Source organism: Ascaphus truei, chromosome 18, assembly GCF_040206685.1.
Source record: "Ascaphus truei isolate aAscTru1 chromosome 18, aAscTru1.hap1, whole genome shotgun sequence".
In the NCBI taxonomy this organism is placed as follows: Eukaryota; Metazoa; Chordata; class Amphibia; order Anura; family Ascaphidae; genus Ascaphus; species Ascaphus truei.
This window is the reverse complement of record NC_134500.1, coordinates 8,954,452-8,973,815: the sequence shown is the minus strand read 5'-3', so window position 1 is coordinate 8,973,815 and position 19,364 is coordinate 8,954,452. Positions and strand designations below refer to the sequence as shown.

Genomic DNA, 19,364 nt, shown 5'->3' with positions numbered 1-19,364 from the left:
TGTGCCCCCTGTGCTGAAGCAGGGATAGCTTTAAAACCTGACCTGTTGGTGGCCCTTGAGGACTGGAGTTGGCCAGCCCTGCTCTATACTGTGCTGGAATAGACCACGTAACACGTAACACGTAACGAGAAACCTGTGTAATGACACGCACAGTGTAATATTTCATTTAGGAAGTGCAGAGTAACCATTCTAGAGAACATGTGGCTTGTGGGTTCCCAGACTCCGTGACCCGTATTCAGTACTGTATACCGTGAAGCGGTCTCCCCCAGCTTTAGAAGATGTAAGCCACAATAAACAGGGACCTAGAAGTCTGCAGATTCTCGTTACACACACAGCGATAAACCCACACCTGTTCCTGTACCGTCCTGTATGGGCACATTATTGTATCATTGAATAACCCAGGGGGGCTCAACTCCAGTCCTCAAGCCTCCCAACAGGTCAGGTTTTCAGGATATCCCAGCCTAATTCCAGCAGTTATAGCTGGAAGCTGTAGCAATAGATAATGTTATCATTGTAATATATGAATATATTGTAGCTGCGGACTTGCACTGACTTAAGGATTGGTTGAAACTGAAAGGCAGCCATTTAGTGAGCCCTGGGAAGCGGGATCTCTGCTGATCTATCACGGGAGAACTAAAATCGATCGGCGGCTGCATATAGTAAAACAAAAAAAAGTTTTGTTTTTTCCCCTTCAATTTTTAAGGTGGTTTGATTGCAGCTTTATGTACGGATAAGATATTGTGGGCGACTCCCTCATTCCAGCAATTCCATTGGCGGACTTCTTTATTTTACCATTTTAATGCCTTACGGTGCTACAATAGTTACAAAACACCAACATCATCGGAAATGTATCAGGATCATATATCGTTAAAAAAAAAAGAAAGAAATGAATGAAAATGTAGCTATGAACGGTTACTTGGTATTACATAAAATAATGAAAACAAAAATAATGGTCTACCATCTTCTCCAACCGCATCTCGTGTGAGCAAGAGACTTGTGAGGTTTGGAAAATTAATTCACAAAAATAAGATACTTGTGGGCTGTGCCAACTTTTAATGGACCCACATATCAATCGTACAAGGGTGTATGTGTATGTATGTATGCATGCATGTATGCATGTATGCCTTTATTTATATAGCGCCATTAATAGACATAGCGCTTCACAGCAGTAATACACGTGACAATCATATAAATAGATAATATAAATAACACATAATGGGGAGAAGCGCTTCAGACATAAAAGTAACATTTAGGAAAAGGAGTCCCTGCTCCAAAGAGCTTACAATCTAATCGTTTTGGGCGTAAGCTTTTGCGACTGCGGAGATCTCTTCAGTGTCGAAAACGTATGCCAAAGACAGCCTTGTATGGTTTATAGGGTCACCAGCAGAAATACTAGGGCCCAGCACAAATGAAAGGAGCAGCCCCCCTCCCTCATTAACCTCCCCACCCCACTGCAGAGAAAGTATGCAATTGGGCGGGGAGAGAAGGACATGTAGTGGGCCTTGGGGGCAGGGAGAAGGAAATATGGGCAAGAATCTCATTTAAATGGAGGTGTTTCACCCAACGTATTTGTAGTTCCTGTGTAAATGTTACAAAGACCCTACAGAGACCTGCAACTCAAATAATGATTATCTGTGATGTTGTCTGTCTTATAATAACAGTCCCGTGCTATTGGTTCATTTCTGTTTTTAGAAACATATCACTTGTCCAAACAAGTCTTAAACCACCTGTACACACACACACACGCACACGCACACACACGCACGCACACGCTCCTAAAGTTGCGGATGGCATTACAAGGCCAATCTACACGTTCTGCTTAAGATTAAATGCTGCGAACCAAGAAAATATTGTCTTTCCATAAGCAGCCCGACTTCAGTGGGATTTATACAGCTCTGATATGGACTATCGCAGTGTGATCACGTTAACCGCCACTGATTTTCACTTTTAAATTGAACGAAAACCAGTGTCTTAAATACTGAAATAAAGCAGATTTACACCAAAAAATAAAACAGGTGAGTGTTTAAAAATTATTAAAGGATTCATTTGTATTTCTATTAAGTCCCAAAAGGTAACGTATGTATATATCATTAGCCACAGAACGGTATCGGGTGGGGGATATATATGTGTGTGTGTATGTGTATGTGTATGTGTATGTGTATGTGTATGTGTGTGTGTGTGTGTGTGTGTGTGTGTGTGTGTGTGTGTGTGTGTGTGTGTGTGTGTGTGTCTTTAACAAATAAGAAGTCTACGTTTTGTAAAATGCCCACGATCTGCATGAGACTTTCTGCTTCTCGTCAGATCTATAACAAATCCCCCCTCCTCACCACAGCTGACAGTAAAACCTCTGGGAATGAGATGTTAACTAGTAATATTAAGCTAACTGAATTTTAAAACCTAAGCACACAGCTCATGACTTTGTAACCGTATCCATGTGCACTCAGCGGGTATCGGACTTATTCTTCTGACTGATTCGCAAACCAGCTGCTACTTATAGATTTATTTTCCAAAAAGGGCCCAACTTTCAGCTTGTAACCGCTTAGCTGCTGGAGCTTAGCTGCAATGGTAGAGGAAGTTTCAGACCGCACTTGTAGTTCCGGCGACGGTGACGCGACCGATGACATCACACGTTGCCGTCAGCGAAAGTTATATTTTAGTTTTAAGCGACGTCGCTGGCGACAAGGCCAGTGACGTCACGAAGGAGGAGGGCAGCGCTCTCTGATTGGTTTAGAGACAGTCACATGTAGCGACTGTCTCTAAAAAAAAAAAATCTAAATTTACCTGGCTTCAAAATTTTTGGTCGCGACATCACTCCGTCGCCGTTGCAATAAGCGCTTGCGACGGAGTCAATGGATTTCGGAGTGACGTCGCGTCGCCGGGCACTATAAGCGCAGCCTAATAGAGAAGGGCTAAGTGAGCGAGTCCCTAGGGGGGAATAAGGGGCTTCGGATAATATGGCAGTTTACGGAAATGGCATTATTTGGTTTGCCCCTTATTGGTCTTGCATAGAGATTGCCTTTCTATAATCAGTGGGGGGATTCTGCCGGATCGTGCGAACCTGTTCCAAAAATGTCACAAGTTTGCCGATCTGGTGCTTATAATTCTCTTACCTGCATTCACCTGTCCGGGCGGCGTCTGACAGCCTCTCCCTGCGTCTATTTCCCTGCAAATCCTTTCAATATGGCTGCGCGGCGTTAAATGGCGCCGCGTTGCCATGCCAATGGGAATGTCACGTGACATAACCTCACCCCGTGACGTCCATTGCTATGGCAACGAGACATCATGCAGCGCCACGCCATTTTGAGAAGGGGAATAGATGCCGGGAGATGCTGTTAGGCGCCCAGTTAAGAACCGGTTGTTAAACATTTTTAATCCCACCACGGACTATAATACATACAAATTAACAGCAGATAAGAACCACCATTGTGGGCTGTCCATTCTCCTGACCGCTGAGAAACTTTGGACCCTATTAGATACTTCTTTTAGATTTAGGATAGCCTTGTGTCTAACCGAAGCATTTTCTCCCCCACTGTATTATCATAAACCCCCTCTGCTGGGAAGCTACTCCAGACATCTACCACCTTTTCTGTGCAGAAGTACAGTACTTCCTCCCGTTATCCCCCCCAGCCTCCGACCCCCCAGCCTTGGTACCTTGTTGAAACCCTTGATGTATGTGAACGTTTCCATCATATCCCTAGGCTCCCTTCTCTCCTCCAAGCTGTACATGTGAAGGTCTTTAATGCTACGTTTTATGAAAGACCTTGCACCACTTTAGTCGCTGTACTTAAAGGATATCCCTGCTTCAGCACAGGTGGCTCTGTGCTGAAGCAGGGATATCCTCAAAACCTGACCTGTTGTAGAGCCTTGAGGTCTGGCGTTGAGAACCCTTGGGTTAAAGCATCACGTAGAATAAGGCCTGGGACATAGTGCCCCAACCAGTGCGGAGGCGCGCTGAGGCTCAGGGAAAGCGGTGCTTTCCCTGGCCTTACACAGCGCGCCGTCAGGGGGCGTGTCGGGGACGGGCCAGTGATGTCACGGAGCTCACGTGACCGGCCCTGCGCTCCGGCAAGCAGGGAAATCTCAAGACTCCGTCAGACACACGCGGACGCGTGCGCGAGCCCCTGCTAAAGCCGCTCTCATTGCGGCTGCAGGGGCTCAGTGCCGAGCAGCAGCGCGCCTCAGCACGGGTCAGCGCAGACCATGTCCCAGGCCTTACCCTCCACAGAAAATACACTTCCCCGTATAATGATGAAGAGTATATCAATGCACATTTCCACCAACTGTTCCCTTGTACAAATCTGCCGGGGGGCCTTCTTGGAGTGGGGGGAGACACTCCCAATCACAGGAGCAGCAAGAGGAAGGAGAGAAAGTACTTTTCTGCATTCATAGGAAGCAAGAGCACGGACTGAACACTCTTTGACTGTTCCCTTGTAGAGACTGCGATTATGACAGTCAAAGACTGAGCCACCTGTGCTGATTCAGGGATATCCTTAAAACCTGACCTGTTGGGGGGACTTGGATTGAGCCCCACTGTGGACCTAACCCAATACAGTTCTTTTGTCTTCCTAGATTTCCCAAAAGCTGCCGGTCTTGTCCGCCTTCACAATACCGGCCACCACCTTGGAGAACCAGATCAGCTGTTCTTTTAGCCAATCATTCTTAATGAGCCACCTGTGCGGAAGCAGGAATATCCTTAAAACCTGACCTGTTGGTGGCCCTTGAGGACTGGCGTTGGCCTCCCCTGGAGTAGTGTTTTCCACTGCAGCTCTCTGTATTAGGCTGTGCCTCCCGGGGGGCAGACGGTATAACTGGCTCAGTGAGGAGGACGTCACGAGCTGGTCCAGCCTTGCGGGGCAGCGAGATGCAGACTGCGCTGGAAGTGTGGCGGCCGAATAAAATAAAAACACCAGCTCCTTCGGCCTCGGAGAGATATATGTCGGCCGAGCAACCTGTGGCCTGAGATCCAAAGCGAGGCGTGGCGGGCTGGTTCGCCCTCATTGGCTGAACCGCTCACGTTACGCGACCAAAACCAAACAAATTTGTCTGCTGAAACATCTGCCACGTCCTCGCGCACATTATAGCCGGCCCAGTAGATCCCTTGCATTTTGTTAGAGCCGCTCGCCCCGTGGCTGCGGCCTCCGGCGTTGGTTTCTTCCTGGCTTAATTACAAAGTACTAGAGAAGGGAGGAGAAGCGTGCGGAGACGTTCAGAACATGGGGCAGGAATCGTTCTTTTTACGATGGTGCCACCTCCTCCCCCAGGAGTTTCTCGCCCACATGAAAATGGGAAAGAACGGAATTCAAGGCGGACCCCACGGAGGAAAACCCCGTCTCATTTACAGCCAAGTGAAGGTTTGGGATTGTAGTTGTCATTTTAATCTGGTCATTGTGACAACGTCTGCCGTAGCTGGTGATACTTTATTATTTGCATTAACGGAATATATTTTTTGACGGAGATATACATCCTATTCCAACGGTGAAGCAGTAATAATAATAATTGGTTGTTCTTGTATAGCGCTGCTAGTTTAACGTACAGGTCCCTGCCCAGTGGAGCTTACAATCTGTTGTTGGTGCCTGAGGCACAGGGAGATAAAGTGACTTGCCCATGGTCACAAGGAGCCGACACCGGGAATTGAACCAGGCTCCCCCGCTTCAAACTCCGTTCCAGTCAGTGTCTTTTCTCACTGAGCCGCTCCTTCTACCAGTAGAGGTTTACAAAAAGTTTGCCATGTCTACAGAGAGGTAGTGAATGAGAATGCTAAAGGTCAGAGAAATGGGGAACAGTTGCCTTAAACCAGGGAGGACAGAAAGCTTCTTAGTACCAAATTAGGGATGACAGAGTAATGAGGTTCTCTACATCATCCCAAAGAATTGTTTGCCTTGAGGCAGTACTCCATGCGTCATAATTAGTAGTCAGGTGTCTTCCATCTCGTAAGCACTGTTCCCACGGAGGCTTACCCCCACCCTCAGCAACAAATATAAAAGGGTGCAGTGCAGAAGCAGAACTGGGTAAATCCCATTATATGCAAGTACCCCTCCTGCTATCATTGACCAAACTGATACAATTGTGCCCCATGTGCAACAGTAAGCAAAGTACCTTAAAGCTGCAGACTAAACAATATCCTACATGTGTAACAAGCATTTTTTGTCACTATAGCAACCATCTACAAAGTAACATCCCCTTCCTCTTCTGAAACAGGCTCTGGCACACCACTTTTTGACCCCTGCCCTCTCTAGCAGTGCACCAATTGGATCTAGTGGCTGCCTGGTCACATGATCTCCCCCACAGAACTTTGCATCTTTGGTCCTCTTCTGCTGCACTGACAGCCATTTAGTGAACCCCCCGAGCCGAATCTTCGCCGACCAATCACAGGAGAACGGATCGATCGGCAACTTAGCCAATTACTTATCCTTGTATAGATTGTATTGATGCGCATATTAAAGGGGAAAATAAACAAAATAAAACTGCAGCTTGGACCGCTGCTTTAAAATATTGAGGCACAAAGCAACAGTTTTGCTCCAAAATCGCCTGGGTACAAAGACCCCCACGTGATGGAGGATGAGACTAGTTGAGCTACTATACACAGCCATGCAATAAGAGACCACTATACATGCTGTGATGTTTATTACAGGAGCAGGCGCCTGGCACGGAGTATTCATACAGACATGTCACTGAAACACCACGTGGACACCTGTTTCCAATACTGAGGGAAGCAGCTGTACGTGTAGTGGCAGCATACAGCCTCCCCTGGAAAAGGCACCAAAAGTGATAGCGTATCTGCGTCCAATCCGCGTAGCATGTGGAACGCTGAAGTGCTCATTTACTCTGCACTATCGCAACTGGAATACCACGGCTATTTCTGGGAAACGCTAAAACAAAATCTTCCCCAACTTCCAACCCTCTCCTCTGGGCAACCCCCAGATCTCACATACCGCCGGTTTAAGCTGTGACCGCCTGCCATACACTCCATTCTGTGTACAAAAAGAAGTGGCCATCTAGATCAGGGGTGAGCATCTCCCTGTCCTCTAGGGCCACCAACAGGTCAACTTTTCAGGATACGCCTGCTTCTGCACAAGTGGCTCAATCAGTGGCTCGGTCTTCAACTGGGCCACCTGTGCTGAAGCAGGGATATCCTTAAAACCCAACCCGTTGGTGGTAGCCCTTGAGGACTGGGAGTTGCTCACCCCTGATCTAGATTGTAACGAATACATTTGTATTGGCAGTGGTCGACAAATCACCAAAAAATCTACTCGCCACCTAGTACCACACGTGTGCTGCTTGGGCCAATAGGAGCTCGCCACGATGTTAAATCCACTCGTCCGGGGCATGCAAATGTATAGGTTTGTCGAACACGGTGTATTGGTACCAGCAGAAAATATAGAAGATAAACCTGGGGACATTATAGTTTCTTCACCAGGTCAAAGAATAAAAAGACAATGAAGGAAAGATTTGATATCCCTCGTGGCTGTCACTTATTCCCCAAATCTCACCCTCCTCCAAAACCTCCAACCATTCGCCGTTATAGGTGATCAGTTTAAGTAAACTTCCTGCGCCAAGTTAAAAAAAAAAAAAAAAAAGAAGAACCTTCCCCCTTCTAAAATAAAACGCCTCAGCAGAATTACTAGGAGAAATCCAATCTTTCCTTCATAAACAATTTTTTTCCCTCGATCGGTCCCATATGCGCGTCTCTGCTGCTCCGAAACCTGGTGACACGCATCAGCGGTAATACGATAACGTGGCTCGCTGAGCAGATATTTATTTCAAACTAAAAACCTGCCGTATTTAACGTTACAAACAATAGCTCTCTTGTCGCACCGGCGCAGGTACACAGGGTTTGGAGCAGAAAATTACACTGGAGGTGAAGCGGTTGCGAGTTAGTTATCTGAAAAATCAGTGGATAAAATACCGCAGCTGTGCCGTAACCACTATTCCACAGGGCACGTGCCCAAATCGCTCAGGAAAAGTCGTTTTGCAGAAGACGTTGCATTTTAGAGTTACCCACAGCAAGCAATGTTAAAAACGTATAAACTGCCTTTAACAATAAATAATAATGGGTTAAAAGCAGGGGTTCTCAACTCCAGTCCTCAAGACCCCCCCCCTAAACTGCCCCTCCTTACATCTCAGCCCTAATTTCTCGCTATGCACCATCCAGACTCTTGCGTTCTTCTCAAGGATGTCTTCTCTCTACCCCCTTTGTATCTAAAGCCCTCTCCCGCCTTAAACCTTTCTCTCCGACTGCCCCACACCTCTGGAATGCCCTTCCCCTCAGTACCAGACTAGCACCCTCTCTATCCATCTTTAAGACCCACCTTAAGACACTTGCTTAAAGAAGCATATGAGTAGCACTGTGGCTAATACTATACACGATACATAAAGCTTGCCCCCCTGCAGACGCACTTACCAGAATGCCCTCCTATGGTCTCTGTACATTCTTGCTACCTAACAATTAGATTGTAAGCTCTTCGGAGCAGAGACTTCACTTCCTGAATGTTACTTTTGTCTGAAGCGCTTAATTCTCATGACCTGTTATTTGTATTATTTGTTATTTATATGGATTGTCCCGTGTATTACTGCTGTGACGCGCTATGTACATTAATGGCGCTATATAAATAAAGACATACACACATACATACATACAGACAACTGTTGGTGGCCCTTGAGGACTGGCATTGGCCACCCAAGGAGTAGTGTTTTCCACTGCAGCTTCAGTTCTCTGTATGTCAGGTTGTGCATCTCGGGATTGGGGCTCCTTACAATGTATCTGATCTCAGACGCGCTATTAGAGAGGGTTGGGGTTCCTTACAATGTATCTGATCTCAGACGCGCTATTAGAGAGGGTTGGGGTTCCTTACAATGCATCTAATCTCAGACGCGCTATTAGAGAGGGTTGGGGTTCCTTACAATGCATCTGATTTCAGACGCGCTATTAGAGAGGGTTGGGGTTCCTTACAATGCATCTAATCTCAGACGCGCTATTAGAGAGGGTTGGGGTTCCTTACAATGCATCTGATTTCAGACGCGCTATTAGAGAGGGTTGGGGTTCCTTACAATGCATCTGATCTCAGACGCGCTATTAGAGAGAATTGGGGTTCCTTACAATGCATCCGATATTTGACGCAGGATTAGAGAGGGTTGGGGATCCTTACAATGCATCTGATCTCACACGCGCTATTAGAGAGGGTTGGGGTTCCTTACAATGCATCTGATCTCAGGCGCGCTATTAGAGAGGGTTGGGGCTCCTTACAATGCATCTGATCTCAGGCACGCTATTAGAGAGGGTTGGGGTTCATTACAATACATCTGATCTCAGACGCACTATTAGAGAGGGTTGGGGTTCCTTACAATGCATCTGATCTCAGACGCGCTGTTAGAGAGGGTTGGGGTTCCTTACAATGCATCTGATCTCGGACATGCTATTAGAGAGGGTTGGGGTTCCTTACAATGCATCTAATCTCAGACGCGCTATTAGAGAGGGTTGGGGTTCCTTACAATGCATCTGATTTCAGACGCGCTATTAGAGAGGGTTGGGGTTCCTTACAATGCATCTGATCTCAGACGCGCTATTAGAGAGAATTGGGGTTCCTTACAATGCATCCGATATTTGACGCAGGATTAGAGAGGGTTGGGGATCCTTACAATGCATCTGATCTCACACGCGCTATTAGAGAGGGTTGGGGTTCCTTACAATGCATCTGATCTCAGGCGCGCTATTAGAGAGGGTTGGGGCTCCTTACAATGCATCTGATCTCAGGCACGCTATTAGAGAGGGTTGGGGTTCATTACAATACATCTGATCTCAGACGCACTATTAGAGAGGGTTGGGGTTCCTTACAATGCATCTGATCTCAGACGCGCTGTTAGAGAGGGTTGGGGTTCCTTACAATGCATCTGATCTCGGACATGCTATTAGAGAGGGTTGGGGTTCCTTACAATGCATCTGATCTCAGACGCGCTATTAGAGAGGGTTGGGGTTCCTTACAATGCATCAGATCTCAGACGCGCTATTAGAGAGGGTTGGGGTTTCGCAGAGTTTCACAATATTTATGATCCGTTTCCTTAACCAAAAAAAAAAAGGTCAAAAACCACTGCCCTACACATTTCCCCTGTTTTGTTTGCACCTCTGCTGGTAAAACCAGTTTCTGCCGATGGACATAACCATGTCCAGGACATTATTTTGTTCAGCACTATATCAATGTTAGGCAGCACAAAAGTTAATTGGGTTCCCTTCCTGAGCGGAGCTGAAAAAGGGATGTTTGCACTGCAATCCAGAGTATTTAATTCAACTTCATACTAGGAAAGAAAACAACAGGGGAATAAAATCTGATTTCAATTTAAATCAAGCGCGCCATGATGCTGCTTATATCAGTGAGCACTTCAAGCAGAATAATGGCATTACCCTCCCGTTACATACACATAAATGCTACTAATAAATTAACAAATTAAAATTAATGGTCGTTCAGTCCATTAAATCTTGTTAATTTTGTTTCTCATAGAACCCACAAGTTTACATTACAAAAACAATATTTAAAAAAAATAAAAAAAATCATTTTAATTGGATCCCCGATGTGACAATTCTGCGTGTTATGTATCCTTAATTTCTTTTCTCTAGTTTTTTTTTTACCAACATTAGTCATTACTATTATTAAGTATTATACCCTAGGATTAAATTACTAACAAATTCCCCAAAATATCACATTTAATGCTAACTGTATACATTTGTTAAAGTCTGTTGATGTTAAGCTGTGTTTAAATAGAAGGGATGACTATTTGCACAAGCAGTTTGGATATATTTTGCAACACGTCAAGCTGTAAACTTAAAAATATTAATTACAAAAAATCCTATGTTCTAGTTGTAAGGCTAACGTTGGGGTAAAAACATATCTACTGTGTATTTAAACTTAAGAGATTTGGAACTTTATTTATAATTCCCCTATGATATACAACGACCATCATCACTCTACTCAACCACCATCAACACTCTACTCAACCACCATCAACACTCTACTCAACCACCATCAACACTCTACTCAACCACCATCAACACTCTAGCCAACCTAACCCGTCTCCCACTATACCCACCCAAACAGACCTGTCCCCCACTCTACCAACCAAGTCGATCTGTCCGACACTCTGATCAAATCGATCACTCTCCCCCACTCTACCCAACCACAATGACCACCATCACTATCCAACTGCTCCCCCATTTCCCACTCTACCCATCCACGCCAACCTCTCCCCCCACTCAACCCAATGACGCCAACCTCTCACCCCACTCTACCCAAACACTGACCTTCCCCCACTCTACCCAACCATGCTGCCCACCACCAATCTGCAGCACTACACAACTGTCTACCACTATAAACAACTGCACCCATCTGTCTCACTATACCCACCCCGACCTTTCCCCCACTATACAACATGACCTCCCCCCCCACTATATTATACATATTTTTGATCACTGTCTCCCACTGTACTGAACCGCAGAATACGATCTATATAACCACTACATCAACGTTTGTCCCCTCTACCAATAATGCATCTCATTTGTGTTCTCAGCCAGAGTCTCCTCCATGTCACACCAAAGAAAGCTGAAGAAGGACTTAAATACGTGTTGGTGGAAAGAAAAAAACCACAATGAGTTGCACTGTTATTACAGGTCTCTCCATGAAGAGTTCAGGTTCCCCTTACACAAAGCTTGGAAAACCGCCAGCTAGAACCATCACAGGGAACATGAAAAGGAATCCAACTGCGCAGTGTAACCCTTGTGGCAGCAAAAGGGTTAAGATGAAGGGGAAAGTGGTGAGTTTACACCAGGGGTGGGCAACTCCAGACCTCAAGGACCACCAACAGGTCAGGTTTTAAGGATGTCCCTGCTTCAGCACAGGTGGCTCAATCAGTACTGTACTACAGCAGGGACATCCTGAAAACCTGTGGGTTACACAGTGACTTGGGCCGCGCTTATAGTGCGCGTGACGGCGACGTCACCGACCCGCGAAAGTTATAATTTAACTTTCGCCGACCTGGCCATTGATTGGTTCAGAGGCTGTCACATGTGCCGACAGTCTTACTATACTATAAGCGCTTGCGACGGCGACAATGCTTTTGTTTTCAGGTGACGTCGCGTCGCCGGCACTATAAGCGCGACCTTACTCTCCCTTCCCGGTGAGGTTCTAATGCAGAGGCAGGTGGGCACAATGTTACTATTCTGCAGACATGTGATACCCGACTAAGCCGGCCTCTCTTACTGGAACTTTGTAAAGTCTCCGTGATTGCATTTTCAGACTAATTGCGCTAATGTCTGGAGCCCCCGCCCCGGCGAGGTCGGCATTCAGCTCCGCCTTTCATTTGATTGAACACGAGAGGATTTGGTGCCCAGAATCCATGCAAGCTCTCCTGAATGGAGGGAAATGCTAAATAAAACCCCCAGCAGAAACACACGAAGCTACTTAAAAACAGCTGGCTGCCTTCCTGCGTGGAGCGCGGGTTCACGCGACTCTTCTGAAAAGGTCCGCCAAACTAAAATCAGCACTTTATTGTCCCACTTAAACAAAGATGCAGGATTTTACAACACAGCAGCCCGAAATAAACCTTTGGGGGCTCGAGCTATCCCCCGGCTGAAGAGGAATTCTCTATGACTAATCCAGCAATGATAGCCGGGTAAAACGTCACCTGAGGCTCCCAGTTTTTGGTGATAGGACAATGTAACAGACATGTCTACGCTTTCCGCAGTGATGCTAAGCCTTCTCGTTCCCTGATGCTGTTGAATTTGCCTCTCCTTGCTGTCGCTCTCACCCAGGGACAGGGGCCTGTGTTAGAAATATTTGCTGATTTTGTGGGTGGATTGCTTCCGCTCGCAGGGGACTGAAACGCAATGCTATGCATTATGTTACAGCGAGTTCAAATATTGCTTCATACCCCAGATGTCACTGACTTTGGTAACTCTGAATTAAATATCATTTTCTTTCAGACTCTGGCTCCTTATATACAGAAGTGGCTGTGTGTGTACCACTCCCTGTGCAGATTCCAAAGTCACATGGTCTGTGGTTACAGAGGGAAACTATTTATTGCCTTGGTCCTGGAAATAAGCTTCTGTTGGAGAAAGTCAAGTCAGCCACACAACCCTGTTTAAGATCGATCTTTGGGGGGCAGTCAGTGAAAACAGGAGGTAATCACTTGCATAATACCCACGCTCCCTCTTTCCTGTCACTGTCCTGTCACCCTCTACAGACTGATTTGTATAAACGAAACACTGACTATGCTCAAGTAACACTTTTGCAAGATCATGCGTTGCTGTGGATCACAAATAAGATGTCGGCCCTCCCATTGGATTGTACTACCCTATTTTCAGTCGTTTGCTGGCTGTGGATTGGGAGAGGGTTGGGGAAAAGGGGGATTAGGCTGGCCATGGCATTTCAATGACAGCGCATAGTCAAGATAGGAGGCGCAGGAAATGGATTTTAAATATAAAAACCAAACAGAAAATACACTGGCTTTGTATAGTTACAGAATGATACCATAATAATTTGTATTCATCAGTGCTTCAACCCCACGGGAAGCACTTAACCCCTTCCCCGCAGGACGTCTGACAATGAACAGAAAACCCCCAAGTGGCCCATTCCAATAGAATGATTCCTGGGTGATGTTCATGTGTATTATTCTGCATTGAGACTTGATTTTCTTTCCTTTTAGGCTCAAACTGCTAAGCTACTATCCAATAAACGAGCACATGGTAAAGAATGCTCGTCACCCCCTCAGCATGGTGAGATTAACATCTGCATATACAGGAATCCACATGTACAGATGGCTATCATTAATTGAAATGGGGCTCTTAGATTGCAACCTGATATGGCAGGATGGGGGGGGTTTAACGAGGCTGCAATTATTCTGAATTTAAACATGTGAAAGTACAGCTCTCTAACTTGTTATGCTAAATCCTCTGGAGGCAAAACACACACACACACACAATATATATATATTCTGCTGATCTGCATTTGCTGGGAAGAATATGTTTAACAAGTTCAGTTTATTGTGTTCAGCAATATAGGTTAAAAAGAAAAAGGAAAAAAGCTCTGTACTGTGACTACAGCACAAGCTACCACATAAGCTAGGTACTTGTCATGAGGTCACAAGGAGGTTTCTTGCACCACAGGCGCGAAAATCATCTTGCCGCAAAAAAAAAAGTTAAATGGTAGAAGCATTTTGTCCCCGAATAGATAATAATAGCATGTTCTTGTATAGCGCTGCTGGTTGTACGCAGCGCTCTACAGAGACATGTTGCAGGCACAGGTTCCTGCCCCATGGAGCTTACAATCTATGTTTTTGGTGCCTGAGGCACAGGGAGATAAAGTGACTTGCCCAAGGTCACAAGGAGCCGACACCGGGAATTGAACCAGGCTCCCCTGCTAGATCTAGCAGGGAGCTCCTCCAAATTACACACGCAGGTCCATATTCACCAAATAGTGCAAAGCTTTAGCACACCTTTACTCCTATTCATTAGCAGACTCTTGTGGATATGAACCCCAGTTTGGTAGCCGTGAAATAAACGTTGCGTGCTCAACACATTGTTGTGATGGGGAAAGGAGCAAGCGGATCCCCGACAGGCGTTCTCAACGGCAGTCCTCAAGAGCCTCCCAACCGATCACGTTTGAAGGGTATACCAGCTTCAGCACAGGTGGCTCAAATCTGTGGCCCAGTCAAAGACTGAGCCACCTGTGCTGATGCTGGGACATCCTTCAAAACTGATCGGGGTGGGAGGGTTTTTGAGGACAGCCGTTGAGAACCACTGACCTAAGGTCATGAGAGACCCACAACTCTTCGTAAACCTTTCAGCAGCAGGGAGACATACAAGTCCATGTTTACCAGCAGTCTTCTCCCATCGGACACCATCCGGGGCTGGAAGATGCCAGCTTATCCAAGTCAATGGATTCCTCGGAGTGTTCACATGTCAGAAGCCTCATGGCAAAAGACTGCTTAGTAAATATAATAATAATAATAATAATAATAATAATATGTTCTTGTATAGCGCTGCTAGTTTTACGTAGCGCTTTACAGAGACATTTTACAGACACAGGTCCCTGCCCTGTAGAGCTTACAATCTATGTTTTTGGTGCCTGAGATAAAGTGACTTGCCCAAGGTCACAAGGAGCCGACACCGGGAATTGAACCAGGTTCCCCTGCTTCACACTCAGTGGCAGTCAGTGTCTTTACTCACTGAGCCACTCCTAAATATGGCTCATAATGCTTTGAATTTACTGACTTAATATAATTGTGATTATATATCACCGACAGTGACGGCAGGGCTGTACATATTATTTTGCAGACACAATGAATCCCTGTCCCATAGAGCTTACAATCTAAATTTGGTGCGTGAGGCACAGGGAGATAGTGACTTTTCAACAGTCACAAGAAGTGGACACAGACTCGAACCACCCGGCTCAGACTACCACGGAGGACCTGTTGAAACCCCTGGCTTGCCCTGTGTCAGTCAGGTAGGCCCTCAAGTCCAACTGGTGAAGTCTTCCAGAGTGACTTGGAGACTCCTGAAATCTTGGGTCAAGTCGGGTTACTGTACTAGCTAAATCTCTCATGGTAGAGGGGAGTTGACCATTGGGAGAATCAGTTTAAGTCTGTTTCTTTACATCTCACTATATGTATGTGTTTCATGGATGAGATTTGTGTTGTTGGGTGACAACTATTTTGCAAAATGTAGGAATGTTGCAGATCCCCATCTACTGATAAGAGAAAGGTTGACATTTTGATGGGGCTTTAAACATTAAAACACCTCCAGTGCCACCAACACATTTTGTTTTCTCTCGGGAGCAGAAGTGGGTCACCTTGAAGCCCTTTTTGCAGAAACTTTCCCCAATGACTGAAGAATGGAATTGTTTTACTGATGTGGAAGTCGTCAGTAACAGATAAAGGCGGAATAAGGAGGTGTTCGGTGTGGAGCAAATGGTTGGAAATTCCTTCCAGTGGAATATTCCTACGTTAATGAAACTCTAAATTCCACGTTTACGACTCGGAGCAAAACCATTTGATGGCCTTTGATGTGCTCTATCCACCTTTGTATCTGGAAGCCTCTGGAGCTCTCTCCCCCCATGCAGATCTCTCCATGCATGTACTCACATGCCCTTACTATGCAGGACAGCTCTGTAACGTGGACTTGTCTGCATGGACAGCTCTCGCTGAAGATCTGGCTAACTGTGGTCACATCATGTTGTGTAGCCACGTGATTTTAACATACCATCATGCAAATGTAATTGTGACATTTAGAATATTAGAGTTAAATGGAGCGGTTACATGGAGCAATAGGAGGAGTTATAGGAAGCGTTACATATATGGAGCAATAAAAACAGTTACAGAGAGCGGTAACATGGAGGCGTTATGGGAACGAGGCTTATGGAGCAATGGGAAGCGTTCTAACAAATTACACACCTATTATAGGGATGTATTTGTACTACGGCTCTCTCAGCAACTTTACTTTACCTGTGTCAATCACTCCACCAGCTCCCTATAACTCATGCGACTACAAGTCTCATGTCACCTGTACCAGACGCTGCTTACATTTCACGCTAACCATAAAAAAGGGGACAAATTTACCGACAAAGGCGACAGGCCCAGTCACATTTACCTGCAGGGTGTGCATGCGTATATGATGTATATATATTAGAAGTTAATGACAGGGTGCTGGGAGTTTCGCTCTCCCAGTCACCCCATTATTACAGATCCCCCCCAGGACTGAGCCCATCATTCAGCTCCTCCCTGCGCCAACACGAATGATGGCGCACGGTGTAGACAGGTAACCGTCTCTTGCTCCCTCACCTGGGGATGGTGATGCACTTGGTGCTGATACTCTGCGTGGTCAGCGCTTTCTCCAGCTCGTCCAGCTGCCCAGTCTTCTTGAGTTTTTTCACCAGACTTTTCACCGCCTTCTCGCACCATTTCTCCTCTTGCCCGTTCTGCTCACCTTTCTTCCAACCCAACAACCTCTTGACAATGGGGGGAGTGAAGGGCAGGATGGATGACATGGCGCCCCCCTCCCCGGAGGAGAGGGGTGGAAGAGGGCAGGGGGAGAGGTGGGTGAGAGAGTAGGGCAAAGGGTGAGAGAGGGGCACAATGTAACAGTTATGTCACTCTTACACTGTGACCATCTCTCACCTTGTCAAAGTCTTACCCTCTTCTTCTCACACACACACACACACACACACACAATTATAAACACACACACAAAATTATAAACACACACACACACAAAATTATAAACACACACACACACACACACAAAATTATAAACACACAAAATTAACACACACACAAAATTATAAACACACACAAAATTATAAACACACACAAAATTATAAACACACACACACACACACACACGTCTCGCTTTCCCACCGGTCACACTCACACTTTCTCTTGCTGTCACTCAGGCAGCTGTCTCTTTCCTTGCTCCTAACTCCCTCTCTCTAACACCCTCACTCTCTCTCCCTCTGCAACAACTTTTCTTCCCCCTCTCGGAGCCGCGTCACGTCCCTCCACACTGTGAGCCGTGTCCCCCCGCCCAGCCTGTTCCGCCCACACCCCGCTAGCCCCGCCCACACCCCGCTAGCCCCGCCCACACCCAGCTAGCCCCGCCGACAGGAGGCTGGGGGGCTGCTGGGGGCGTGGCCAGTGATTGACGTAAGGTGAGAGATTCATCCGCCGGGTGACGCGGCCTCCCTGTCAGTGTGTGGGAGATACAATGTGGCGGCTCACACAGGGACACACACAGCCCTACGGGATGTAACACAAGCACACAGACACAACCGCTTGCTAGTGATACACACACTTACTTCACTGCGGCCAGTGACAAACGGTCAGTGCTCACTCTCTAAGCGGTTTATTCAACACGCCCGAGGTGGCCATACCAACCACTGTCCCATATCCCACCCCTGTCCCATATCCCTCCCCTGTCCCAAATCCCCCCATCCCATATCCCCCCATCCCATATCCCCCCCATCCCATCCCCTGCCCCATACCCCCCCTGTCCCATATCCTATATCCCCTGTCCCATATCCCATACCCCTCCCCTGTCCCATATCCTATATCCCCTGTCCCATATCCCCCCGTCCCATATCCCCCCATCCCATGTCCCATATCCTATATCCCCTGTCACACATCCCCCTTCCCTGTCCTATATCCCCTGTCCCATATCCCTCGCCTGTCCCATATCCCATACCCCTCCCATGTCCCATATCCCCCCATCCCCTGCCCCATACGCCCCCTGTCCCATATCCCCCTTCCCTGTCCCATATCCTATATCCCCTGTCCCATACCCCTCCTCTGTCCCATATCCCCCCCATCCTCTGTCCCATATCCCTCTTCCCTGTCCCATATCCTATATCCCCTGTCCCATATCCCCCTTCCTGTCCTATATCCCCTGTCCCATATCCTATATCCCCTCCCCTGTCCCATATCCCCCCATCCCATCCCCTGTCCCATATCCCCCCCATCCCCTGTCCCATATCACGCCCCCATCCCCTGTCCCATATCACGCCCCCATCCCCTGTCCCATATCCCCCCCATCCCATCCCCTGCCCATATCCCCCCATCCCATCCCCTGCCCCATATCCCCCCCATCCCATCCCCTGCCCCATATCTCCCCCATCCCATCCCCTGCCCCATATCCCCCCCATCCCGTCCCATATCCCTCCCCTGTCCCATATCCCTCCCCTGTCCCATATCCCTCCCCTGTCCCATATCCCTCCCCTGTCCCATATCCCCCCATCCCATGTCCCATATCCTATATCCCCTGTCCCATATCCCCCTTCCCTGTCCTATATCCCCTGTCCCATATTCGTCCCCTGTCCCATATCCCATACCCCTCCCATGTCCCATATCCACCCATCCCATCCCCTGCCCCATACGCCCCGTCCCATATCCCCCTTCCCTGTCCCATATCCCCTGTCCCATAGCCCCCTTCCCTGTCCCATATCCCCCTTCCCTGTCCCATATCCCCTGTCCCATATCCTATATCCCCTGTCCCATACCCCTCCTCTGTCCCATCTCCCTCCCATCCCCTGTCCCATCTCCCTCCCATCCCCTGTCCCATATCTCTCTTCCCTGTCCCATATCCCTCTTCCCTGTCCCATATCCCTCTTCCCTGTCCCATATCCCTCTTCCCTGTCCCATATCCCTCTTCCCTGTCCCATATCCCTCTTCCCTGTCCCATGTCCTATATCCCCTGTCCTATATCCCCTGTCCCATATCCCCAGTCCCATAACCTATATCCCCTGTCCCATATCCCCTGTCCCATATCCTTCCCCTGTCCCATATCCCCCCATCCCATCCCCTGTCCCATATCCCCCCCCATCCCCTGTCCC

The 19,364-nt window shown here is 47.3% G+C and overlaps 1 protein-coding gene and 1 long non-coding RNA gene across 2 annotated transcripts in view; one reads left to right on the top strand and one right to left on the bottom strand.

Annotated features, from left to right (window-relative positions):
- SMAD3 (SMAD family member 3) overlaps positions 1-17,537 on the bottom strand; it is a 52,953-nt gene extending 35,416 nt beyond the window's left edge. Inside the window, exon 1 of the mRNA XM_075575388.1 lies at positions 16,822-17,537. Coding sequence (XP_075431503.1) covers positions 16,822-17,027 — 206 coding nt within the window. The 5' untranslated portion in view covers positions 17,028-17,537. The remainder of the gene's footprint in view (positions 1-16,821) is intronic.
- Positions 17,538-17,706: 169 nt separating this feature from the next.
- The window catches only part of LOC142469254 (uncharacterized), a 31,376-nt gene continuing 29,718 nt past the window's right edge, over positions 17,707-19,364 (top strand). Inside the window, exon 1 of the long non-coding RNA XR_012789000.1 lies at positions 17,707-17,857. This is a non-coding gene — a long non-coding RNA (uncharacterized LOC142469254). The remainder of the gene's footprint in view (positions 17,858-19,364) is intronic.